This window comes from Rhinatrema bivittatum, chromosome 19 (genome assembly GCF_901001135.1).
Source record: "Rhinatrema bivittatum chromosome 19, aRhiBiv1.1, whole genome shotgun sequence".
Lineage (NCBI taxonomy): Eukaryota > Metazoa > Chordata > Amphibia > Gymnophiona > Rhinatrematidae > Rhinatrema > Rhinatrema bivittatum.
In genome coordinates, this window is record NC_042633.1 from 14,753,551 (window position 1) to 14,781,039 (window position 27,489).

General features: G+C 44.5%; 1 protein-coding gene across 1 annotated transcript in view; it reads right to left on the minus strand.

Moving 5' to 3' along the window:
- The window catches only part of LOC115080255 (extracellular calcium-sensing receptor-like), a 44,100-nt gene extending 18,517 nt beyond the window's left edge, over positions 1–25,583 (minus strand). Inside the window, exons 1-3 of the mRNA XM_029584411.1 lie at positions 25,440–25,583; positions 23,731–24,570; positions 13,516–13,743 (exon numbers count right to left, since the gene is read on the minus strand). Coding sequence (XP_029440271.1) covers positions 13,516–13,743; positions 23,731–24,570; positions 25,440–25,583 — 1,212 coding nt within the window. The remainder of the gene's footprint in view (positions 1–13,515; positions 13,744–23,730; positions 24,571–25,439) is intronic.
- Between the last annotated feature and the right edge of the window lie 1,906 nt (positions 25,584–27,489).

Consider the following 27,489-nt stretch of genomic DNA (forward strand, 5'->3'; position numbering starts at 1 on the left):
GCCTCTCCAACTTTTGGACTTTATCCTAATGGAGTACCCGCTCCTCGGGGGCCTCTCTCATTTCTTTCAGGTCGCTATCAAGAACCGGTACTCGCTCCTCAAGGGCCCATGTTTCCTGACTCGCTGCCTGAACTTATCTCTTCTGCTTGGAAGAAACCGCTGCCTACATCATCAGTGAGTTACCAACTTTATTTCCTCAGAGCTGTTCCCTGGAACCAGGTACTCGCTCCTCGAGGGCCTGCCTCTATTCCAGCTTCTGTGTCACCTTCCAGGAGAAACCGCTGTGTGAGTAACTTTACCAACGAGGCTCTATACCAGAACTCTGTGTATGCTCCACTGTGCTCACTATCTCAGTTTTCTCCACTACAGCACAGCCATAGAGGGAATCACTGTTCCTGTATCCTGAGGAAACTTAGCCCAGCCGGGCTTCGTCTCTACTCTCTACTGCCACCTCTGGTGGCTTCTCAAATCTGTCTAATAAAAGATATAACTCTGTGTTGTGTGTCCCAAAGCTGAGCCTGACCTGTGGCCCCTCACGGAACTTCCCCCCATGGGCGTAGTCAGCTGCCACAGTGTCCAAGGGTCCACCCAAAACCTTACAAACAATAACACTCACAGGTTTCTTGCTTCGGATATATTTTCAAAAGTTTTTATTATTTTGCCTCTATGGCCAACTTCATTTCAAATTCTCTCTTTGCCTGTCTTATCAATGTTTTACATTTAACTTTACAATGCTTATGTTTTCTCCTATTTTCTTTAGATGGATCCTTCTTCCAGTTTTTGAAGGATGATTTTTTGGTTAAAATAGCCTCTTTCACCTCACCTTTTAACCATGACGGTAATCGTTTTGCCTTCCTTCCACCTTTCTTAATGCGTGGAATACATCTGGACTGTGCGTCTAGGATTGTATTTTTAAACAATGTCCATGCCTGTTGAACACTTTTAACCTTTCAGTTTTTTTCTGTTTTCCACATTTTATCAAAGTTTTCCTTTTGAAAGTATAGTGTTAGAGCTGTAGATTTACTTATTGTCCCCCTTCCAGTTATTAGTTTAAATTTGATCATGTTATGATCACTATTGCCAAGTGGCCCCACCACCATTACCTCTCTCACCAAATCCAGCATTCCACTAAGAATTAAATCTAAAATAGCTCCCTCTCTTGTTGGTTCCTGAACCAATTGCTCCATGAAGCAATCATTTATTACATCCAGGAACTTTATATTTCCAGCAAGTCCTGATGTAACATTTACCCAGTCAATATTGGGGTAATTGAAATCTCTCATTATTATTGCACTGCCAAAATGGTTAGCTTCCCTGATTTCTCTTAGCATTTCATCATCTGTCTGACCATTTTGTCCAGGTGGACGGTAGTATACTCCTATCACTATACTCTTAACCAACAAACATGTGATTTCTATTCATATACATATATACATCCTATATTCACTTTGAGAATGATGTTAGCTCAATATTGTTATTTGTCACTTTGTTCCATGTAATGCTGTCATGCAAAGTTTTTTGTTCTCTGGAAACCGGTGTGATTTGTACTTTCTACAAGAATGTTGGTATACAAAAAACCATAAATAAATAAATAAATAAATAAATAAATAAATAAAGATTCTATTGAGCATTTAGTCTCTTGTATGATCTTTATCCTGTTGGACTCTATACCCTTCCGGACGTAAAGTGCCACACCCCCACCAAGTTGATCCTCCCTATCATTGCGATATAATTTGTACCCTGATATAGCACTGTCCCATTGGTTATCCTCCTTCCACCAGGTCTCTGTGATGCCAATTATGTCAATCTCATCATTTACTGCTATACACTCTCACTCTCCCATCTTACTTCTTAGACGTCTGGCATTTGCATACAGAGATTTCAAAGTGTGTTTTTTTGTTTGTATTAACAACCTGCTTTTCAGTTGTTAGGGATAATTTGGAAATCTTTAGCTTCAGTGATTTTTTGCATATAGGCACATGGACTACAATTGCTTTTATTGGAACCTCTCTGTTGGGATGTCTGAATTCTCCTGTTTCATTAGTATCTGTTGCGTTCGTGCCTCTTCTCGCCCCTCGCTCCACCCTCTCTGCCTGGGATGCGACTCCCTTCAGCTCTGATGGACAGATGCGACCACGGCTTCTCTCCACCTCCTTGGTCTCGGTTCCCCCGGGCTGGCTTGATGCTACGAATCCGCCATGTTCCCGATGACGTAAGGGTCCGCGCTCGCGCTCCAGACTTGTACCAGCAAGGGCGCGAACCTCGGGGGCGTCCCCCCCCGTAGTGACATCATCCATTTGTACTTTAAAAGGTCTTTGTTTGCTAACCTCTAACGAGTTAGCAAGGAACTCCAACAGGACTTGCTTCGGTAGTCCACGATACTTGCAACAATGATCCGAGTTAGCGAGGGGAAGCCTTCCCTACTGCTCGGCCTTTTCAAACTTACCAGGAGTACCCGCTCCATGGGGGCTCCGCTCTCTCTTCTTGATTTCAGATTGCCAGTACACTCGGAAGACTCTTCATTGCCTGGAAGTGATCGCGGATGTGAACACAGTGAGTTCTATTACATAGGAATCAGTACTCGCTCCACAAGGGCCTACATTCCTATTTGCTCTGAAGACTCCCTTCCGTCCAAGAGGTTTTCGCAGGTACAGAGATCAAGAGTTACATTGGCAAGATTACAGATAGGAAGCGGTACTCGCTCCACGAGGGCCCATGTTCCTAGAATATTATACAGACTCTTTTCTACTCTAGAAGCCATTTCATATACAGCAATTGTGAGTTCTTATTACAGACTGTTTGTGGGATCCAGTGCTCGCCTACGGCTCCTGTTCCTGAATGTACTGAAGACTCTCTGTGGCATAGAGACCATTGCAGACATTTACTATTGTGAGTGTACCATCTTGTATCCAGTATACCCTGTCTACTCACTACCTCTAGTCTCTCTCTACAGCTCAGCGACCCAGAGATTATATTCCAGTATCAGAAGGATTTCAGCCTTGCCTGACACAGCGACTCACTACTGCCACCCCTGGTGGTCCAGCTTCCAGTCTAATAAAGAACTATTGTGTTTATCTCATATTCTAGTCTAGCTGGTGGTTCCTCTCAGGATCTCCTCCTGGGGGCTCTGTCATTTGCCATCGGCCCAGGGATTCACCATTTCCTCCAAGTGGTCATTTCTTTCACTATTGTCACCTTGTGGGAGCCAACCACTACAGACCACTAACTCCGCTCACGGAAGTATTTTATAGACAGTTACGCCTCTTTCTCTAAGACTTGCCAGCAGCTTATATATATACACAGATTGCTACTCCATAGCGGGGGTATGACAAGATTGCTATCTCAGTAGCGAAGTACATTATACTTATTGTTAGCTCCTCTCCTCAGAAGCGTATCATTATACAAGTTTGCCAACTCCTCTTCCTTGGAAGGTAGAACCATAACAGATTGCTACTCCTTAACAGATTGGTAACAGAGTGCTACTTCCTTTCCTTACAGGAACATCTAACAGCAGTTCGCTAACAGATCTACAGATAGCTAACTCCTCCCCTTTGGAGGAGCAGGTCATGTTATATCGCTACTCCTTTCCCTTTCAGGGGAACAGCAGAACAGCTTGCTAACTCTGCCCTCCTGGTGGGGTGAGCGACAGCAGATTGCTAACTCCTCCCCTCTGGAGGAGGAGAGCATAACAGATTGCTACTCCTCCCCCTCTGGAGAAGGAGATATATCTATATATATATATATATATATATATATATATATATATATATATATATATATATATATAGATATATATATATCTGGAGAAGGAGATATATCCTTCAAGGATATATTTCTCTGAACCATGCACTGCTGAGCGACTATCGGCTTTCCCCCTTGTTCTAGTTTAAAAGCTGCTCTATCTCCTTTTTGAAAGTTAGAGCCAGCAGCTTGGTTCCACTCTGGTTAAGGTGGAGCCCATCCTTTCAGAAAAGTCTCCCCATTCCCCAAAAGTTTCCCTAGTTCTTACAAAACTGAATCCCTCTTCCCTGCACCATCGTATAATCCATGCATTGAAACTCCGGAGCTCTGCCTGCCTCTGGGAAACTGCATGTGGAACAGGAAGCATTTCAGAGAAATGCCACCCTGGAGGTTCTGGATTTCAGCTTTCTACCTAAAATCCTAAATTTGGCTGCAAGAACCTCTCTCCCACATGTACCACGACAGCTGGATCCTGCAAAGCACTGTCTATAATCCTATCTAGGTGACACGTGAGGTCTGTCACCTTCGCCCCAGGCAGGCAAGTTGCCAGGCGGTCCTCACGTCCACCAGCCACCCTGCTATCTACATTTCTAATAAATGAATCACCAACTATGATGGCCGACCTAACCCTTCCCTCCTGGGCAGTAGCCCTGGGAGACTTATCCTCAGTGCGAGAGGACAATACATCACCTGGAGAGCAGTTCCTTGCAAAACAGGATCACTTCCTGCTACACCAGGGTAATGTTCTGCTACTGGGAGACCTTTCTGATCCAATGCAGCACTGGGGCTTCCAGACTGGTTTGGGACTTGGCTACTATGTCCCTGAAGGTCTCATCAATGTACCTCTTTGTCTGCCTCAGCTCCTCCAATTCTGCTCCTCTAGCCTCCAGAGATCGGACTCATTCCCTGAGAGCCAGGAGCTCTTTGCACTGAGTGCACACATACAATCTCTCACTGGGGGGTAAAATATCATACATAAGAACATGCCATACTGGGTCAGACCAAGAGTCCATCAAGCCCAGCATCCTGTTTCCAATAGTATCCAATCCAGGTCATAAGAACCTGGCAATTACCCAAAAACTAAGTCTATTCCATGCTACTGTTGCTAGTAATAGCAGTGGCTATTTTCTAAGTTAACTTAATTAATAGCAGGTAATGGACTTCTCCTCTAAGAACATATCCAATCCTTTTTTAAACACAGCTACACTAACTGCACTAACCACATCCTCTGGCAACAAATTCCTGAGTTTAATTGTGACATACATGTGACACTCAATGCAAAAGACTGGAAAGCCCCCCTCTTGCTGCTGGCCTGCTGCCTTCATCTTAGTTTTATTGAGTTCCTAGTTAAGTTTAGGAAACTAAGGGAGTTGGAATTAGAGTACTTTAAATTTACAGGTGAATTTACTAATTAATCAGCTTGTGTCCTACAAAGAGATGATACAACTTTCAATAAGGGCTGGTACAAAAGTGTGATTTAGATAAGACCCTCATTGATTTATAATGAGAAAGTGTCTCTTGCCTAAAAATCAAGGGTTGAGTGGGTGGGAAAGACAGACACTAGAATTAACTATCTTTGGCTTCCTTATTACCTCAGACGCACACAAACTCTAAACAATATATTCCACTATTTCACCTTTCTCTTTTACAGATCCAAAGATTTCCCAAAGATATACTTACCAATCCTCTTTAACCACCATTAAATTGATCTTCATTCAGTTAATTAAAGGGTTTGAGATTCACGCACCTAATGGCGTGCACTTCTGTTCCTCTTCTACTGCAAAGGGTGCGGGGCCTCTGGAAGCTGGGGCTGTGGAATTAAATCCCTGGATCACTTGCTGTGACCTCTGGATTCCTCTCCCAGGGAATGCTGGGAGAAGTATGCAGATGAGCCTGCCAGTGCTCTTTTACTGCAAAGGGTGCCGGGCCTCTGGAAGCTGGGGCTGTGGAATTCAATTCCTGGATCGCATGTTGTGACCTCTGGACTCCTCTCCCTGGGAATGCTGGGAGCAGTATGCAGATGAGCCTTCCAGTCCTCTTATACTACAAAGGGTGCGGGGCCTCTGGAATTCAATCCCTGGAGCACTTGCGGTGACCTCTGGACTCCTTTCCCGGCGAATGCTGGGAGAAGTATGCAGATGAGCCTTCTGATCCTCTTCTACTGCAAAGGGTGCGAGGCCTCTGGAAGCTGGGGCTGTGGAATTCAATCACTGGATCACTTGCAGTGAACTCTGGACGTCTCTCCTGGGGAATGCTGGGAGCAGTATGCAGATGAGCCTTCCGGTCCTCTTCTACTGCCAACAGTTCTTCCGAAATCTAAACATGTTCCCTAGGGTGTTGTGTCTTTGATGGCTTGTTGCATTTTTACACTAACTATAGAAAAAAAAAAGGATAATTATGTTTTCCCTAACTAAGGGCTGGATTCATCATTCTTCGCAGAATGATGAATCCCGTGAAAAAGGGGGTGGGAGGGTGAAGGGGGGGTGGGCCTGTGAAAGGTCGCAGCCATTCGCACCATGGCGGTGTGATTTCACCAGCCATGGTGGGGCCAGCTGCAGCCTTTTGCAGCGAATAGCGACACCATAAAAGGTGAAGTTATTCACCGCGCTACTGCTGGCGATAATGTTCCTCACATTATCACTGGCAGCAGTGCCCCAGCCTTCTCTTCCCTCTCTCCACCCTGACTCCACTCCTCCCCGCCCCGACTCCTCCCCTCCCCCTAATTTGCATTATATCGCACGTGATAAAGCTTTAGTAAATAACCCCCTAAATTCTGGTCAGGAACAATAGTTGGTAACTAGTTTACTTCTTGCCAGAGAGAACTTATACTCTGTTAATTGAGTTCTCCTGTTTCTTTTTAAGTTAGTTTCTCTCTTTATCTCTAAAGGGATATTTTCTTTCTTCTGTTTGAAGGCAGTGAGTGTTTTAATCTCCAAGACCAAGACATTTTTTTTTACTTTTCTTAGAATCCCCAGTTAGAACTCGCAAGTTCCAGTCAGTCCTTGCATAAGGAATGTACAAACTCTTTCATCAAATCTCTCTTCTCTGAGCGGTTTATCAGAGAACATCTCTTTCCAGGTTTTTTCCAAAACCAGTTGAAACTTTTTCTCTGGAGTGCGCTAGTCTCAAAGTAAATGCTTCTGCTTGTAACCTTCTTTTAAATTGGGAGTCTTTAGGAATTGTGTGTGCTTTTCTATGATTTTTCAATCACTCTCATAAACAGTTTTTCTAAAATAATTATCCCTTTCATTCACTGAAGCTAACTATAAATGCTGACACCAATTCACCACAGGTCACCTAAAGCTACACTTAAGGTTAACTACTAGGGATGTGAATCGTGTCCTCGATCGTCTTAACGATCGATTTCGACTGGGAGGGGGAGGGAATCGTATTGTTGCCGTTTGGGGGGGTAAAATATCGTGAAAAATCATGAAAAATCGAAAAATCGCAAAACCGGCACATTAAAACCCCCTAAAACCCACCCCCGACCCTTTAAATTAAATCCCCCACCCTCCCGAACCCCCCCCCAAATGACTTAAATAACCTGCGGGTCCAGCGGCGGTCCGGAACGGCAGCGGTCCGGAACGGGCTCCTGCTCCTGAATCTTGTTGTCTTCAGCCGGCGCCATTTTCCAAAATGGCGCCGAAAAATGGCGGCGGCCATAGACGAACACGATTGGACGGCAGGAGGTCCTTCCGGACCCCCGCTGGACTTTTGGCAAGTCTCGTGGGGGTCAGGAGGCCCCCCACAAGCTGGCCAAAAGTTCCTGGAGGTCCAGCGGGGGTCAGGGAGCGATTTCCCGCCGCGAATCGTTTTCGTACGGAAAATGGCGCCGGCAGGAGATCGACTGCAGGAGGTCGTTCAGCGAGGGTTCCGGCGCCTCGCTGAACAACCTCCTGCAGTCGATCTCCTGCCGGCGCCATTTTCCGTACGAAAACGATTCGCGGCGGGAAATCGCTCCCTGACCCCCGCTGGACCTCCAGGAACTTTTGGCCAGCTTGTGGGGGGCCTCCTGACCCCCACGAGACTTGCCAAAAGTCCAGCGGGGGTCCGGAAGGACCTCCTGCCGTCCAATCGTGTTCGTCTATGGCCGCCACCATTTTTCGGCGCCATTTTGGAAAATGGCGCCGGCTGAAGACAACAAGATTCAGGAGCAGGAGCCCGTTCCGGACCGCTGCCGTTCCGGACCGCCGCTGGACCCGCAGGTTATTTAAGTCATTGGGGGGGGGGGTTCGGGAGGGTGGGGGATTTAATTTAAAGGGTCGGGGGTGGGTTTTAGGGGGTTTTAGTGTGCCGGCTCACGATTCTAACGATTTATAACGATAAATCGTTAGAATCTCTATTGTATTGTGTTCCATAACGGTTTAAGACGATATTAAAATTATCGGACGATAATTTTAATCGTCCTAAAACGATTCACATCCCTATTAACTACTCTAAACCTTACTTTTGCTGGGGGGGTTTGTATAACATCACTATTCAATCACACCCCACATTCATTACAGAGTGGGTACTATTGTTCCTGTTGGTTTTAAATTGTTTTGAGACACTTTTTTCACTTTCAGAGAAGAGTACAAGTGTATTTCTCTCTCTCCATTTGACTTCAACTCAACTCTCTCCCAGATTCTAAACTGCCTGTAGATTTTATTGTGTCTCTATATTTATTTTTAATTTTTATATACTGGTGTTCCTGTATGATGTACAAATCACATCGGTTTACATTGAAACTGAGAACAAAGAATTCGCACGGAGGCAGTACATGGAACAGGGAATACAACAAACTCGGATATGGGATACTAAAACTGAAACTATTCTATGTTATGAATTGGTCCAGAAAACAACAGTTAACTACATAAAGGAATATGAACAATAATAAATGGGGAGTAAATAAAAATACAGCTTGTGTAAGTAACCATCAGTGAACTACAGAAATGAATAGAATACAATAGGGTGCAGTGTGACCCAGAAATTACCTTAATTAGCTCAGAAAATGAGATTAAATGAGAAAAGTTTGACATCCCTTAATAAAACTGGTTAACATACAAAGGATATAAATACCAAGTTTAGAGAGGGACCCGAACCTGGAGATCTGGACCTACAAAGAGGGTGGGTGATCTTGTCGGGATGGGAACAAGATATATACAACACTTTGAGAAGGGATCTTGTCAGGAAGGGTACAAGATATATGAAATACTTTGAGAAGGAATACAAATGGGTGCTGAGAAGGAGGAATGAGCAAGCTAGATGCGAACAAGGGACTTATGTTCCTGGAAAAGCTTGGCAGAAAAGCCAAGTTTTAAGTTTCTTTCTGAAAGACGAAGGGCAAGGTTCTTGTCGGATGTCTGGAGGGAGCGCATTCCACTGTGTGGGGCCTGCTGTAGATAAGGCGCACTTCCTTAGGGAAGTTTTTGCTGGGGGGGCATAGAGTGTGCTTTTGTATGCTCTTCTGATGGGTCTGGATGATGTATGAGGACGCAGTTGGGAGCTTAAAGAGAGTGGGGTGAGGTTGTGCTTGGTTTTATGGACAGTTGTGAGAACTTTAAAGATAATCCTGGATTTAATGGGCAGCCAGTGGAGGTTCTTAAGGATGGGGGTGATGTGTTCTCTTTTGTTGGTGTTGGTAAGAATTCTGGCGGCTGAGTTCTGAACCATCTGGAGGGGTTTGATGGTGTTGGCAGGGAGCCCAAGCAGGAGTGAGTTGCAATAGTCGATTTTAGATAGGATGATAGATTGCAGCACCATACGGAAATCATTGCAGTGAAGTACTGGTTTCAGCTTTCTAAGGACTTGCAGTTTGTAAAAACATTCTTTTGTGGTGTTGTTTACAAATTTTTTTAAGTTTAGCTGGTTGTCAAGAATGACGCCTAGATCTCTCACAACAGGAGATTGATTTAACTTTGGGATGGTTGATAGAAGGGGGCCTGGTGGATTGAGAAGACCGTTGTTGTCATCTTGTGAGATGATGAGGATCTCCGTCTTGTTGTTGTTGAGGACTAGGTTGAGGCTAGAGAGCAGATGATTAATCGATTGAAGGCAATTGTTCCAGTGTGTCATGGTTTTGTATAAGGATTCTGTGATCGGGATGAGAATTTGTACATCGTCCGCATAGAGGTAATGAGTTAGCTTTAGATTAGTAAGTGGCAGAGCGGGAGAAGGTAGATGTTGAAAAGGGTCAGTGAGAGGGAGGATCCTTGGGGGACTCCCTGGTTGGAGTGGACAGGATCAATGCTCTGATGATTTCACAGGTCATTATTTTCCTTGTGTTGCATGCCATTCCCTTACTAAGCATCTGCTAGTGATGCTATACCTGCCACTTCGCCAGTTGCTGCCCCTGGATATGGCTTTAGAATTCCCTGGGTCTCCATGGTGGGCCTAACTTTTATGTGACGCTTAAGGATGGAATATTGACTTTAGGGGTGGATGGATGCTACCATCTTCTTGAAAAATGTTTGTTTTCACCTTGTTGTGGACTCAAAAAGCATTTTTCCTATCAGCAAAAGTATTTCTCTGGTCTATCTATTTTCCCTTATGCCACTAAAATCCTTAAAAGGGAGTATGAGTCACTTATTGATGCTAATATTTCTCTTTCAAAAAATATTCTTCTAATAATTCTTCAGTAGATGGGTCAGGGTTCTTGGGCTATTGCAGGCCTCCTCTCACTGCCCTACAACAGTTTGCATTCCCTCCCAGAGCTCCCACCACGATTGGCAACCCAGGACTACCACCACCATCACTGATTCTTCTCTCACAAGTCATGGCTTTGCAAACCAAGACCCAGGTACTCATTTATTTTTTTTAGTTTAATTTAATTTTATTTATTTATTTAGGGGTACCCTATTACATTAGGTCAAGGAGTCATGAAATGAAGTTGGAAGGAGGAAGACTCAGAGGAAAAATGAAAGATTATTTTTTAGTGAGGGGTTGGAAAATGCCTGGAATAAGCCACCGGCAGAGGTAGGAGAAACCAGTAGTGTCACTAAATTCAATCATGCTTGGGACAGAAACAGAGGGGTAGTGGGAAGAACAGGGTTGGGAAGTTGCAGTATTGCAAACAAGCCACCATTCTCTCTCTTGAAAGCAGGGCAAAGGGAAAGATGTTAATGAAAAAACAAATGTTGCATAGAGGGAAGTACAGCCTAATGACTCCACAGGCCAAAGGGTAGCATCCTTGCAACCAGCACGGTAGAACCAAACATAAACCAAACAGGTTGAAGCGGCAAGTTGGTGGTGGTCAGGTAACAGCCAGCAAGGTCACAGGACCAAGGCAGACAAATATTTCAGGAACATTCTCAATAGCTTTTGGGCGACCATTTCACTAGTTTTGGTAGCTGTTTTGATTGCTGCAAAGCTGAGTGGTAAGACATGGTGGAATGGGTATCAAATTAAGAATGCAAACTTGTATACTCATTTATCCAGGATTGTAGAGAAGCAAAGGGAAGACAATAAAACTGACTTGGCTAAGGGACAGTATCCTACAAATGATCAGATTTATATGGTGGGCACTGTGATGTCTCATTATCACTGTTGACCATATTAGCCAAGATGACTGAATGGCAAATTTGTCTTTGTCTTCCATCATCTACTGTGTCACTATTTTGTAAGGGACTACTGGACATGTGGTGAGGAATGATAGGAAGAAGCAGGATTATGGTTCTCACTGTGAGTTTTGTGATGAAGAATGACAGACAAATGGTACTTAATGAGTGGTGAGGACATGGGGTGAGGAACTGTAGGAGACGGAGGTTGATGGTTATTATTATGAGTTGAGAAGTCATGGGGGTGAGGAATGATAGGAGGGGGAAAGTTAATTATTATTACTATTAGATAAGAAATAATTGGGATGTGGAAAGATAGGCGGGAACAGTTTAATGATATTACTGTGATTTGAGAAGTCATGGGAGTGAGGAATGCTAGGAGGGGTCAGGTTGATGGTTATTACTAAGGGTGTAAGGGACATCGGGAGAGTTATAATAAGAAGGGGATGATAGATATTTATTTTTCGGCAGCAGAAATGTGGAAGGATTAAATCATTAATGTCCATACAATTCATAAAGTATTCATAACCGCTTTATTTAAGAAGATTGAAAAGGTGTCAACATAAAGCCCAAACGTTTGACAAGGGTGGAAGGTCCCCTGACATGGGCCATGTTTACTAGGAACTGTGTCAGGAGGGAACCCAAACTTAGGAAATGCTCTAGACACTTAAAGATTTAAAAAGTATCATGTGGAAATAAACTTGCTTTAAGCAGCTAATGTGTCATTCTGTCATTCAAACCGGGTGTGCACTGCTGAGCTGACACAGACAGAAAATGTTTACACCTTCTGTGAGTGCCCTTGTGCAAATATTTATTTTTCACATTATGATATAATACTTAGTCGCCATGTTGCTTATCTCTTTGCAAGTTTCCTTGAACAAGTAATAAAACTTGTCAGAGATCAAAATAATTCCCTGTAGCCCAAGATGCTTTATGCAACATCTATAGGTGTCCAGAAATACCCAAACTATCTCTGAGGTTGCCCATCACTATATAGGGAAGAGTGGTCTGCTTCTGAGAATGACGGCTCAGAGCTACACAGAAACACAAATGAGCAGGAGACCCAATAGTTTGCTACTAGATTAATACGTTCTTTTTTTTTTTTTTTTTTTTTTTAAGCATAGAACAATTGAGTTTGCAGAGAAAAGAACTGCATTAACCTTATTTGGAGTTTCCTTTGGTTAAACAAAACCATGATTTTAACCAGAGAACACTCTCCCACCCCTGACCCCCAGCAGTTATTGCAAAGACTTCAGAGGACGCGGCTTGATGCGGATCTCCACATTCCCCTGGGTTAGATACATTAGAGCACAACACGGAGAGGCAATCTACCACAAGAGGGAAATATCCAAAAGCCAGCAGGCAGATAGTAGGGAATACTCACTTGATAGGGGCAGGCAGAACCATTTTGAAACATGTCCACCACCGAGCGCAGAGCTTAGGAGGCACTCTGGACCCCCAGTACACCAGGACATCTATCGTAAGTGCAGGGGGGATCTGGATGATGGGCTAGGAGGGAGGATTAGCCCATGGAGGGAGGTGATGTTTAAATCAAAGGGGACAGGTTGGGGTGGTGGTGGTGCCTGACCCCAGAGATTTAAACTCTTAAATATGTACTTACTTACTTACTGGCTGCCTGCATGGGCAGCAGGGAGTGTATAGTGATCCCCAGAGTCTTTTACACAATCTGGGCCTATTGGCTCCATTAAGACATAGCAACCCCCACAGTCTTGGGACCACCATTGTGTGAAATTTTGGAGCCAAGTAATGCAACAATATTTTTCCTGGCAGTATTATACTACAGGGGAAAATACCATGCAATTTACAAAGCAACTTAGTAAATGATTCCCTTAGATTGTAAGCCCTCTGGGGCTAGGGAAATATCTACAATATCTAAATGTAATCCACTCTGAAGTGTAATGCAACGAGGAAAATAAATAAATAAAAATTACTTCTGACTATTGCAATGTTTCTTCCCATAGAAACCTTCCCAAGGTACAGACTGCCGAACCCTGGATTCTGGGGTGGTGACTCTACTACTGAGCTAAAGGTCCCAGACAGCTTCTAATTAATGAAAAATAAATCAGTCAGATTCAAAGCAAATGATTGAAAAGATCCAAGTGAAATATTAATGTGTCTGAAATTGATCTTTGATCATACCAAAGAAAGTTCCTCCCATCACTACTTCTGAGCACCTTGTCAATCATTTTTCTATGAAGACAGGGGGGGGTCATCTAACCTGTGCATAGTCTTCACTCCACGTGATGGCACTGGTGTTCATTTTGATGTCCCGGGCACCGGTGGCTCCAGAGTCATAGTGGCCAATCTTTACATAGGCAAAGGAGCCATTTGAAGTCAGTTGCCAGTTAAGAATGTCATAAGCAGCCGGTGGGTTGCCATTTTGATCAAAGAAAATCTCCCGGCCCATGGTGTTCTGGAAACACACCTTCCATACATAATGCAGGAGCTGTGCAGAGAAAAGGAGACATGCTTGCATTAATTATATACAATGACAGCCTGATTTCAGGGTGCACAGGTGTGCCTCAGCCTTGCCATTCATATTGAGAATGTCTAATGCATTTCTAGCTGAGAAACAGGCTTATTTCGCAAACATAAAATATGCTGATAATCACAGAAGTCTACAAACCTAGAATGTGGCTTAAAATATCACTTCAGAAACACTGACTACATTTATCTCACTTCATTCTGAAGTTACGCACCCCATCCACGCACGGGCCTGCTCACCTCCCTGGTTCCACGGCAGGTCCCGGGTCGGCCTTCCTAGCGGCAGCTGCAAGCTCTTCCAGGCCTCAGCATCCCGTGGTGGCAGTTGCTGGGCCTTCCACTATGCATCGGGCCCCACGCCGAAGCTTGGAGTCCTTGGTGGCATAGGACATAGCCCTCATTCCCAGCTACAAGATACAACTTTGGCCAATCCCGTGGGCCTCTCGGCCTCCATGCTTCCCAAAGAATTGTTGGCACTTCCTGCACATCCTCGATACAATGGGGATCCACGCTCCTATCGTGGCTTCCTTAATCAGTACTTCATGCAATTTGCATTGCAACCCTCATTGTTCCTGAAGGAAATCACCAAGGTGACCTTTATTCTATCTCATCGGGAAGGAAAGGCCTTTGCATGGGCCTCTCCCGTATGGGAACACTCTGATCCCATACTTTCCAAGTTATCTGAATTCATCGCTCTCTTCAAGCAGACCTTCGGAGACCCAGGTCGCCAGGCTGTTGCCAGCCATACCCTACTTTACCTTCGTCAAGGATCACGGACCCTCTCCGAGTATACGGTGGAGTTTAGGACTCTGGCCAAGGAGCTTGGGTGGCAAGAAGATTGTCTGCAAGCCATCTTCCTAGATGGACTCTCCTGTGCTCACAAAGATGAGCTCTCCGGCCGTTAGACTCCCACGTCTCTAGAGGACCTGATTTCCCTTGCCGGGAAGATTGATCATCGTCTCCGGCAAAGACGCCTAGAAGTAAAGGCTTCCCGCTCTCCTACAGCATGTCCCATGTGTGTTTCCAGTCCTCCAGCGAAGACGTCAGCACCACTACCCTCTTCTGTGGTGGAACCGATGGAGGTGAACCGTGGGCGATTGTCTCCGACCGAACATCTCCGTCGGTAGAAGGAGGGTCTTTGTCTTTACTGTGGCACTTCTGGACATCGTCTGCAGTCCTTCCCGGTTCGTCTGGGAAACTGCAACGCCTGAGCCCGGCGGGGGTTCCGAGCTTAGGCGCAACTGTTACTAGCCCTCAACTCTCGCTTCCTGTATCTCTGGGCTTTGTTATCTTACCTGGTTTGCCTCCGCAATACTCTGACTTCAAAGACGACTTCTCAAAACAGAAAGTGGATACCTTGCCTCCGTTACGCAAGTTCAATTGCCCTATTGAGCTTCTGCTGGGCCCCACGCCTCCCAAAGGCAGAACTTACCCATTGTCTCAACCCGAGACTCAGGCTATGTCTGAGTATATTAAAGAGAACCTAGAAAAGGGATTCATTTGTCCTTCTGATTCCCCTGCTGGGGTGGGGTTCTTCTCCGTTAAGAAAAAGGACGATGGTTTATGCCTTTGTATTGATTACAGGGGGCTCAATGCCATAACCCGCAAAAACCGATATCCCCTGCCCCTTATCAGTGAACTGTTCGACCGCCTTGAAGGGCACAGATCTATTCCAAGTTGGATATGAGAAGTGCGTACAACCTAGTATGCATCCAACCTGAAGATGTCTGGAAAACCGCATTTAATACGAAGGACAGTCACAACGAATATACTGTGATGCCCTTTGGGCTATATAATTCCCCAGCAGTCTTTCAAAGCCTTTCGAACGAGATCTTCCGAGACCTCCTGTATTCCTTCGAAGTCGTAAATCTAGACAACATCCTGATCTTTTCCAAAGATCTTGAATCTCATCAAGATCATGTTCAGATCATCCTGCAACGTCTGAGAGAGAACCATCTGTATGCCAAGCTGGAAAAATGCCTGAGCATAATCGCTTACCCTTCTTAGGGTATCTCATATCCGAACAAGGGTTCTATGGATCCAGAGAAAGTCCAGGGGATCCGCGACTGGCCTCAGCCTGTAGGCCTATGGGCCTTACAATGTTTCCTTGGCTTTACCAATTATTACCGGAGCTTCATTGCCAATTATTCTACCTTAGTTGACCCGCTTACCGCCATGACTAGGAAAGGGGCCAACACTCGGGTTTGGACACCTAAAGAACAAGCCGCCTTTCAGAAAATTAAAGAGGCTTTTTGTTCAGGCTCTTGCCTTCAGCATCCGGACCCTAGACATCCATTCATCGTAGAAGTTGACACCTCTGCACTTGGTGCAGGAGCTGTCTTGAGCCAGTTTTCTCCTAAGGGTAAACTGATACCCTGCTCATTCTACTCACATAAGTTTTCTCCTACAGAAAAACGTTATACCGTTGGTGACCGAGAACTTCTCGCAGTCATGTTGGCACTCCAAGAATGGCGCCCCTGGTTGGGAGGGACGCAACACAAGTTTACCATCTTCACTGATCATAAGAACCTTGAGCACCTTAAAGAGGCTCAACTCCTGAACCCCCTACAAGCCCGATGGGCACTCTTCTTTGAACGGTTTAACTTTGTTCTCTGTTTCCACCCAGGTTCCAAGAACCTCCATGCTGATGCACTATCAAGATCATTTGAACTTGAAGACATCCCCGAAGTTCCTAGCTTCATTATAGATCCAACTTGCATATCCCTTGCTGTGACCACTACAGTCCCTCCTGGAAAAACCATCATTCCACGTAGATTACATGAAGGAGTTCTGAAATGGGCTCATGATTCCAAGTTGGCAGGACACCCGGGTCGTGCCAGGACCTTAGAGATGCTACGAAGACACTATAGGTGGCCCAACATGGTACAAGATTCTCATAAGAACATAAGAACATAAGAAAATGCCATACTGGGTCAGACCAAGGGTCCATCAAGCCCAGCATCCTGTTTCCAACAGTGGCCAATCCAGGCCATAAGAACCTGGCAAGTACCCAAAAACCAAGTCTATTCCATGTAACCATTGCTAATGGCAGTGGCTATTCTCTAAGTGAACTTAATAGCAGGTAATGGACTTCTCCTCCAAGAACTTATCCAATCCTTTTTTAAACACAGCTATACTAACTGCACTAACCACATTCTCTGGCAACAAATTCCAGAGTTTAATTGTGCGTTGAGTAAAAAAGAACTTTCTCCAATTTGTTTTAAATGTGCCCCATGCTAACTTCATGGAGTGCCCCCTAGTCTTTCTACTATCCGAAAGAGTAAATAACCGATTCACATCTACCCATTCTAGACCTCTCATGATTTTAAACACCTCTATCATATCCCCCCTCAGTCGTCTCTTCTCCAAGCTGAAAAGTCCTAACCTCTTTAGTCTTTCCTCATAGGGGAGTTGTTCCATTCCCCTTATCATTTTGGTAGCCCTTTTCTGTACCTTCTCCATCACAATTATATCTTTTTTGAGATGCGGTGACCAGAATTGTACACAGTATTCAAGGTGCGGTCTCACCATGGAGCGATACAGAGGCATTATGACATTTTACGTTTTATTCACCATTCCTTTTCTAATAATTCCCAACATTCTGTTTGCTTTTTTGACTGCTGCAGCACACTGCACCAACGATTTCAGTGTGTTATCCACTATGACACCTAGATCTCTTTCTTGGGTTGTAGCACCTAATATGGAACCCAACATTGTGTAATTATAGCATGGGTTATTTTTCCCTATATGCATCACCTTGCACTTATCCACATTAAATTTCATCTGCCATTTGGATGCCCAATTTTCCAGTCTCACAAGGTCTTCCTGCAATTTATCACAATCTGCTTGTGATTTAACTACTCTGAATAATTTTGTGTCATCTGCAAATTTGATTATCTCACTCGTCGTATTTCTTTCCAGATAATTTATAAATATATTGAACAGTAAGGGTCCCAATACAGATCCCTGAGGCACTCCACTGTCCACTCCCTTCCACTGAGAAAATTGCCCATTTAATCCTACTCTCTGTTTCCTGTCTTTTAGCCAGTTTGCAATCCACGAAAGGACATCGCCACCTATCCCATGACTTTTTACTTTTCCTAGAAGCCTCTCATGAGGAACTTTGTCAAACGCCTTCTGAAAATCCAAGTATACTATATCTACCGGTTCACCTTTATCCACATGTTTATTAACTCCTTCAAAAAAGTGAAGCAGATTTGTGAGGCAAGACTTGCCCTGGGTAAAGCCATGCTGACTTTGTTCCATTAAACCATGTCTTTTTATATGTTCTGTGATTTTGATGTTTAGAACACTTTCCACTATTTTTCCTGGCACTGAAGTCAGGCTAACCGGTCTGTAGTTTCCCTGATCGCCCCTGGAGCCCTTTTTAAATATTGGGGTTACATTTGCTATCCTCCAGTCTTCAGGTACAATGGATGATTTTAATGATAAGTTACAAATTTTTACTAATAGGTCTGAAATTTCATTTTTTAGTTCCTTCAGAACTCTGGGATGCATACCATCCGGTCCAGGTGATTTACTACTCTTCAGTTTGTCAATCAGGCCTACCACATCTTCTAGGTTCACCATGATTTGATTCAGTCCATCTGAATCATTACTCATGAAAACCTTCTCCATTACGGGTACCTCCCCAACATCCTCTTCAGTAAACACCGAAGCAAAGAAATCATTTAATCTTTCCGCGATGGCCTTATCTTCTCTAAGTGTCCCTTTAACCCCTCGATCATCTAACGGTCCAACTGACTCCCTCACAGGCTTTCTGCTTCGGATATATTTAAAAAAGTTTTTACTGTGAGTTTTTGCCTCTTCAGCCAACTTCTTTTCAAATTCTCTCTTAGCCTGTCTTATCAATGTCTTCTCGAAACTATGTGGACTCGTGTCCCGTGTGCGCTCAATAGAAACCACCTTCCGGAAAGCCTTGGGTCTTACTTCAATCACTTCCAGCACCTACTGAGCCATGGTCCAGCATCTCGACGGACTTTATTACAGACCTGCCTCCATCCCAGAACAATACCGTGATTTTGGTCATCATCGACCATTTTTCAAAGATGGGTCACTTTATTCCCTTGCCGGGCCTTCCTTCGGCCCCAGAATTGGCGAAGCTGTATTTGAAGAACATCTTTCACCTCCATGGACTCCCCAAGGAGATTATATCCAACCGGGGACCACAGTTTGCTGCCAAGTATTGGTGTTCCCTATGTAAGAAGTTTAATATTTCCCTGAGCTACACATCGGCCTATCATCCACAGGCCAATGGTCAAGCTGAAAGGACCAATCGGACCTTGAAAACATTCCTCCTCTCCTATGTAAATGATCAACAGGATAACTGGTCTGATCTTCTTCCCTGGGCTGAGCTGTCGCACAATACCCATATTGCTGAAACCGCCATTGTATCTCCTTTCTCCGTGGCATTCGGACAGCAACCTCGGCTGCCTCTTCCAGTTCCTCTGACCGTTCCTTCTCCAGCGGCACAATCCATGGCTTATACCATTTGTCAAGTATGGAACCATGAAAAAGAGCGCCTTTCCCAAGCCGCTGAATGCTCTAAGCATAATTCAGATGCCCATAGACGTCCTGCTCCACTCTTCCACCCTGGCTAGAAAGTATGGCTAAGTGCTTGACACATACAACTGAGACTTCCCTCTCATCGCTTGGCTCCTAAACACAATGGACCATTTCCGGCAATCCGAAGAGTAGGAGCTGTATCGTATCAACATGTATCTTATCGAACATGTTATGGGTATCCATAACATGTTCCATGTGTCCTTATTGAAGCCGATGGTCCTCTCCTGGCCCTCTCATAGAGTTCTCTCTGCTCCACGGGTCTCTGCAGAACCTGATTCATCCCTCCAGGTAAGAGAGGTACTCGACGTCCGTCGGTGTTGAGGGAAATGGGAGTACCTCCTAGCCTGGGAGGGTTATGGGGCCGAGGAGAATTTGTGGGAACCTTCCCACAAAATCCTTGATAAGGGACTTCTGAACACCTTTCATAGGACTCACCCTGACAAACCACGGCTGCGTAGGGGGAGGCCTAGAAGGGGTGGTACTGTTATGCATCGCATCTGTGCCTGACCCGCGCATGGGCCTGCTTACCTCTCTGGTTCCACGGCAAGTCCCGGGTTGGCCTCCCCAGCGGCAGCTGCAAGCTCTTCCAGGCCTCATCGTCCCGTGGCGGTGGTCACAGGGCCTACCACTACGCATCGGGCCCCACGCCGAAGCTCGGTGTCCTCGGTGGCATTGGCCATGCCCCTACGTGCGCGCGCGCAGACCGCCCGTCTTCTTGTAGGGCTAGGGGTGAGTCCTAGCTCCACATTGCACCCTGAATTATTCCATGATATATGGAAGTCCCTGCTTGTACTTCCTTGCCTTGGCAATCGGGTTAGTGTCTTGCTAGATTGTCGCTGCATCTGAACTTTGTTTTAGTCTTGTTCCAAGTCTCGTTCCAGGATCCTTCTGTTCCAGTCTTGTTCCTGCCTTGTTCCTGCTTCCTAGTACTCCAGCATCCTCCTGTTCCTGTTCGTCTGTCCGTCTCCCCAGGTAGTACCTCCGGACTGTCTCACTGGTATTGACCTCGGTCTGCTCCTCGACCTGCCTGCCTGCTGCCTACCTTCTGACTCCAGTCTGCTCCTCTACCTGCCTGCCGCCTGCCTTCTGACCTCAGCCTGTTCCTTGACTCGTCTGCCTGCTGCCTGCCTTCTGACTTCAGCCTGCCTGTGACCTCGTCTGACCTCCAGAACCCAACCCCTGCTTGCTGACCACTCCTCGGACTGATTCCCAGATTCTGACCTCTGCCTGCTTGACCATGTCTCTAGATTCTGGCTCTGTTCCTAGCCTTGTCATCATCTACGCTGTTCTGGTGCTCCTTGCTCCACCTGACCTCCATTCTCGAACCTGACCACGCTCTCCTCCTGTCTGTTGGCACGCCTGAATTCCATCTCTCCAGGAGACCCTGTGAGGCCCACCTAAGTCCAAGCGGCCTGGGTTCCTAAGGGCTCCTCCCGGGGGGACCTCAGGCTTCCAGTGGTGAAGCTCCTCTAGCCTCTGTCTCCTCCAGTCCTCCGCCCCCCTGGGGGCAGGTGCTTCCTGATCCCTACCAGGGAGCCGTTCTCCACTGCTCCAGAAAAAGGGTCCATCCCCGAGCACAACACCAGGCAGTTTGATACAGGCTGCTGGGCTCCTTCATAGGCTAAAAAGATATGTGTTAAGCCCCATATTAGAGAAACGATAACTCAAGATTTTAATTTAAATATATAATGTATATTTTCTCTGCCATAATACTTTGTACACTGCAGATAAGGTTTTCAATTGGCTCAATTACTATTTGTCAAGACTGTCCAATCCTTGTATTACTCTCATTCTATGCATGGGCCCATGGTATCTGTGTTTTTCTAATAGAAATCAGAATAGGTCTTCGCATGTTCTGAGGTAATACCTGGAATGGATATCAGACAGACCGAGAAGTCTACCTTTAGACACAATGATTTCAACCATCCAAGGTAAAGCACTCCTTGAAGAGTGGAAGCTGATATTATTCCATGGGAGCTCTGAATTAACCTCTTGCCAAATGTGTGGTTTGCAAGCCAAAGTAGGCTCATCTTTGGGGGGCTAGGGGATGGCTGGAAGTTAAGCCTATATGAAGCTTATAAGATGGATCCCATGACTCTAACTGAGGAACTCTTGCAATGCTGGGGAGAGAAACAAGGGTTGAAGGGTCAGGGGGAGAATGCCATGGCGTTTCTTTTTGATGCAGCACCCAGTGTTTGTGGATGCTGGGCTGGAAATCCGGCAATTTCTTTACAGTTTTGGAGTCTCCAGTCCAAATCCAGAGTTACCAGGAATGGACAGAACACCTGCCATACGCACGTACTTCTTACCTGTTGTTCTGTTGATATTTACTGCTTATTGCCCACCTAATTAAGGAGGCTTTATATTTATTTGATCCTTGCTGTACACTTGGACTGATTTACTGTACCTACCCTGTCTCAACCTATATGTGACTACGGTCATGTCTGACTATATTTATTTATTTTTTTAAATGTATATGCTGCCTATGTAACACAAGTTATGGTACTATGTTTTATATTTAGGAACCTTCCAGCAAGGGAGGGGTTAAGGAGTAAGTGAGTGAAAGGAGGGTCCATTCCACCAAGATGATAGGTCTTAGAAGTGGTATATAAGATGGCTCCTTAAGTCATGGGGAGAGATTAAGAGGATTTCTGAAGTGTTCGAACCTGAATCTGGTTCTGAGGAGATCAGAGATATTGCGTGGAGATATTAGATCCTCTGGACAGAGTACAAGTGTCTCTCCCTGGTATGAGCTAAAGAGTAAAGACCAATCGGATGGAGTGGAACCCCTAATACATCATCCATCATCATCCATCTCAGTGAGTTGTGTGGTAAAAGATGAGAAGTTTCCTGTTCTTCAGTGAGGCCTAAAGAAAGAATAAGGCTTGGACTGCACTCAAGTGATGTTAGAAAGTTTATTTATTTATTTATTTAAATTCCTTTAATATACCGATGCTCAAGACCAGGTCTTATCGTACCAGTTTACAGTAAACTAGGGGGAACCAGTTAACAGAGCAAATAAAACAAAAGTTACATTATAACAGGGAATGTAGAACTAGGCTGTTAGAGAAAAAATAAGTTAAACCAATTCTAACAAATTCTAAAAGTTAAGTTAATCAATAATTTGTTTTGCGCTTTGTATTATCTTATTTATTTATTTATTTATTCAATCTTATATACCGGCTTTCAAGTTCATTTCAAGGCGGTTTACATTGATTGAAGTTGCAGTAGCAACCTTCAAACACATATATACTAAAAACAAAACATGGTACATGACTAAAATACATTAAAACCAAAAGCTAGCTGACTAAAAATATATTAAACTAAACCCTTTCAAATCCCAACAATTCTGCCACATCTTCCCAGGTACCCCCCTTCCCTCCACCCATCCATCTACCCTCCTCCCCTCCACCCACCCATCTCCCCTCCTTCCCTCTTAGACTCTCCTCTCCCTCCTCTCCTAGTGTCTCTGTACTACTATGGAAAACGGGATCAACTATTCAGGCTAAAAGCCTGTTCGAATAGCCAGGTTTTTATCTGCTTCCTAAAGCTGTTAATGTCCTCCTCTGTCCGAATCTGATAAACTATGGAATCTGCATTGCTTGCTTCTTAGATACTTTGCCTTTTTGCAATACATTCTTTATTCTATGGAATGCTAAGTTGTATATACTATATGTTTTTAAATTATTGGGCCGTGCAGATAATCCTACTCCCCACAATTCAAATCCATGCATTTTTCCAGAGGCTGCAGCAAGGAGGATAATGAGGGTGATTGAATATATTTCTTATAGCATTTTATGTAAGCTGTAAACTGCACAGAGCACCAGTTTGACATGGCAGTATATAACAACTTTAAATATTAATAATAATTTTTGAATACCACTTAAGTATCTTTTTCAACTTTTAGCCACATACTATATTCAAACATAATGTATGCAACAAGTTGGTGTTTTAAGACCAGTTAAGTTTCTGTAGGCTGAAAATTCTACGGTACACGTACTTCTGCAGTTAGATGATCTTTTAAAAATTTAATTCAAACTGTGTATCATAGTAATGAGTCAACTATACATATAGATCATGCTTACTGAAAATTTTAAGAGAGTGCAGAACTAAATGAATGTGACTGTTTATATATTTTAAATTAATAGTACTTGGTTTGATAGAATTGTACGGGAAGATAGATGATTGTATATTTGATTATTTTTATTTGGATCTGATGTAGTATTTGAATTTATGTGCTGTATGTTCCTGTTTATGATTATGAATGTTATTATTGTAAATGATGTAGAAATGGCGATTGGAGCTCTATGATATTTTACATTAAAAACATAAATAAATTTATCAAACAAACATTGTCCCATACCTGCCAAGGCTCAAAGTGTTTGATGTCCCCACATGTCCCATTGAAGAAAGGTCCTTTTCCAGGTTCACAGGTATACATGGTATGTAGGGCATAGGCCACCATGTAGACAGCATTATAATTGTTATAAGGAGACCTTAGGTTTGTTGTATCAAAGAAACGGATTTTAAGAGTCCTCAAGTCCTCCTTTCCTGTACAGAGTTTCTTTTCCCTGCCTACTTCTGGAAGAATGACTTGGTCTGCTTTGGGGTCAGCCCATCTGCAGTCAAAGGCTTCTTCCCAAAACTGCCCAACAAAGATATCTTCAGTATTTCTAAGAGGATGAAGGTTATAGAGGTACTCTTTGAAATTTGGAATGTTGCCTGTAGGAACAGAGATTCCAATGGTTCCTTTCAGAGTTTTTAAGAAATCCTTTTCATTAAATATTGGACTGACAGTCCAGCCATCGGAAGCAATCCAGACTTTCCCAGATATGTCACTCTTTACAATTGCCAGCATCACCGGATAGAGATTCTCGGCACTGGAAAAGACCACAATGACCTTGGCTGACATCTTCTTCACCACTTCCACAATGCGCCGTGTCTTCTCTTGAGAGTAAAACAGGGGGATGATTTCATAGAAGGCTACGCACACCCCAGCCTTGACCAGCTCTTCTTTTAGCATCTGAGTCCCAATCAGTCCATAATCATTGTTCTCAGCAAGGATTCCAACCCATGTCCAACCGAAGAAGGTGATTAACCCGGCAATGACCAGAGACTGCAAATCATCACTTGGAACAGTGCGGAGGAAAGAGGGAAATCGACTTTTATCACTAAGAGTAGCTACAGTTGAAGCATAGCTGATCTAGAAGAATTTCACCAATAGCATTAATTAGTTTTTCTTACCCTTGATCAGTATTTATGAAAGTGATAACATAAATTATTTTTTCCTCTTTCTTACAGGGTATCTCAAGACACACTAAACTTTTTCCTGCCTTAAGCATGTCATTTAGATCAAAGATGATCAACTTCTTTGTCTCCACCAATCCATTCTCCTTCTTGACAATAACTAATATCTATAGCTACTACATAGGAAGTGTTTGTGAAAATAACGGGTATGCTGTAAACGAACCCCTGAAGAAGGCAGAATATGTCATAACATGGTCCATGTCAGGTTGGTCTTGAATTAATTATGAAGCAGAGCTTTGCACTTTGGCACTTATTTTTGGTAAACCACTAGTTGAGCTTGTTTGAGAAGAAATCTTGTGATTTGATTTTTTACTTAAAAAGGTTTTCATATAGTAGAGAGCATTTTGATAATAAAAGTAAGATTGTTTGTAAATTATAGTTTTTGAAGGTATGACGGTAAATGATTTGAACTTGTGGTGCAAGGAAGACTGATACTGCCTGAGGTCCATTGCGGGCAAGAGGCAGCAGATTATATCTGATGCACCAATTTTTCTGATACCGTCTCTTCCCATTTTAGGTATTTCGAAATTTTCTTTTTGAATAAAAGTTTTTTTCTTTTTTTTGTTAAATATAATTTTTGAAAAAAATCTTTTTGATTTCCCTCTTGTTTTGTTTGCTTTAAATAACTAATAGCAACCATAATGACTTCTCATACAACCACATCTTCAGTATGACTTTGGAAGAGTACCAATCAGTGCACAGACATTGTTTTACAGCTAGCCAGAGCAGCAGAATATTTGAGATTTTGTTATAACTGTTCTCTACCTGTGCCTGCTTATAGACGCCCAGTAGTTGTGCTATGGTTATGGACATCTGAGACTGGTTATCGCCAATGACTGCAGCTAATGGAGAGCTCCCCCTACAGGCATAATTTGGTATGGGGTCTTTGTTTCCGGTGAGTTGCCACATTGTACCTTGCAGGGACCTGGACTGGGCAATGCAGGAGTCGTATATCCAGAACCCCAAGCTGATGTTGGGCAGTAGGTAGCTGTTTTTGTTAATTTCTTTCAAGGCAAATGCCAGAACATTCACATGTTGGTAAAAATTTAATTGTAGTCTAAAAAATAACAGAAAATATTCTTAGAAGATAAGCAAATGTACAGCAAGGAGTGACTTTTAAAATGTATTAAACAGGTAAAAGCAGCATATATAAAAGAAATTTAGTGCGTGATACCTTTTGAAAATTCAGCCCTATGGAGTGAATTTTCAAAGGAGTTACAAGCATAAATGTAGCAATTACCAATAGCCTTTTGAAAGTTTTTGTGGTAGGTTTAATTTTCAATACGGCACTCATCTGGCAATGCACAAACCCAGCTGATTTGCAAACATAAGATACTCGCATACACTGACTTTAAATATCAGCTTATTCTGTGGATAATATTATGCACATACTGTTATGGAGCACTAGGAGAGCAGCCCCACTTACCAAGAGATGTGTGTTCTTGGGCCACGGCTCGACCCCAGAGGAACTTCAAAGAGGTGCCGCAGTAGGCGAGGTATGCCCGATCATGGGCTGGATAGGAGCGAGGCTGGACTGAAGACTGGAGATACTGAACCTCCTCCGGACCTGCACGCTTCGGAAGACCAACAACGCAATGATGGTCTTATGAACAGTCCTCCGACCGTTCCAAGCCCTTTCGGACCTGCCGCAGGGTATGGCAAGAAGCGGCAGGCCGGATGGAGGCCAGGGCAGCGAAGACCGGAACATGGAGATACAGACGTAGACTCAGGAATGAGGTACTAGGATGCAAAGACATAGACTCAGGAACGAGGTACTAGGATGCGCAGACGTAGACTCAGGAATAGACGTAGACTCAGGAACGAGGTACAAGGCTTTCAGAAGACTCAGGAACGAGGTACATGGCTTGCATCATGAAGCGCCCTACTCAGCCCGCCCGTGGGGCTGGTCGTGGACCACGACATGGCTTGCCACAGGGTACCAGGCTTTCAGAAGATTCAGGAATGCGGTACAAGGCTTTCAGAAGATTCAGGAGCAAGGTACAAGGCTTTCAGAAGACTAAGGAATGAGGTACAAGGCTTGCATCATGAAGCGCCCTACTCAGCCCACCCGTGGGGCTGGTCGCGGACCACAACATGGCATGCCAGGGGTTCAGGACAACTGGACAGGATCACGACATCAGGATTAGGAGAAACATATCTGGACTGGAACACGGATACTGGATCAGGAGACAGACCTTAGACTTGGAACACAAGCCAAAGGCGGACATCAGGACTGGAACAAGCTTACAGGAACAGCAGGCGGACATCAGGACAAGACGAAGAACTCCAACGAAGTACAGGAAACACAGGACCTTGAAGAAGTCCTGGAACAAGGACAACTCCTGGAGCGAAAGACAGCAGGATCCCAGGAATGACCAACTCCTTGAGAAGGCAAAGCTGGAATGAACGCTGAGCCCTTTTGTAGGGCTGAAGAGGACAATGCCCAGGGAGGGGTCAGCAGAGGGCCACACCTGGCTGGCCCTTGAAAAACAAGAGAGAGGCGCGCGCCCGCGCCTAAGGAAGCTGGAGAGAAGAGAGAGCTGGAAGCTGGTGGCATCCTCAGCCACGTGGAAGGCCCAAGGAGCAAAGTAGGTAGCGGAGCAGCCCTGCCCTGAAGCTGGAGAGGTGGCAGGCTGCAGGAGCGCTCCCAGCCGCGAAGACAGAAGCAGGAAGTCAGGAAGAGAAGAGAGCTGCAGGCACCGGCAGGGACGGCCTCCCTGCCAGCTGAAGACCCCAGCATCGGCTGCAGCACGTCAGAGGAAGGCAGGAGCAGCAGCGGAGGAGCCGGCCGCATGGGAGAGCTCCCGGTGGCCCG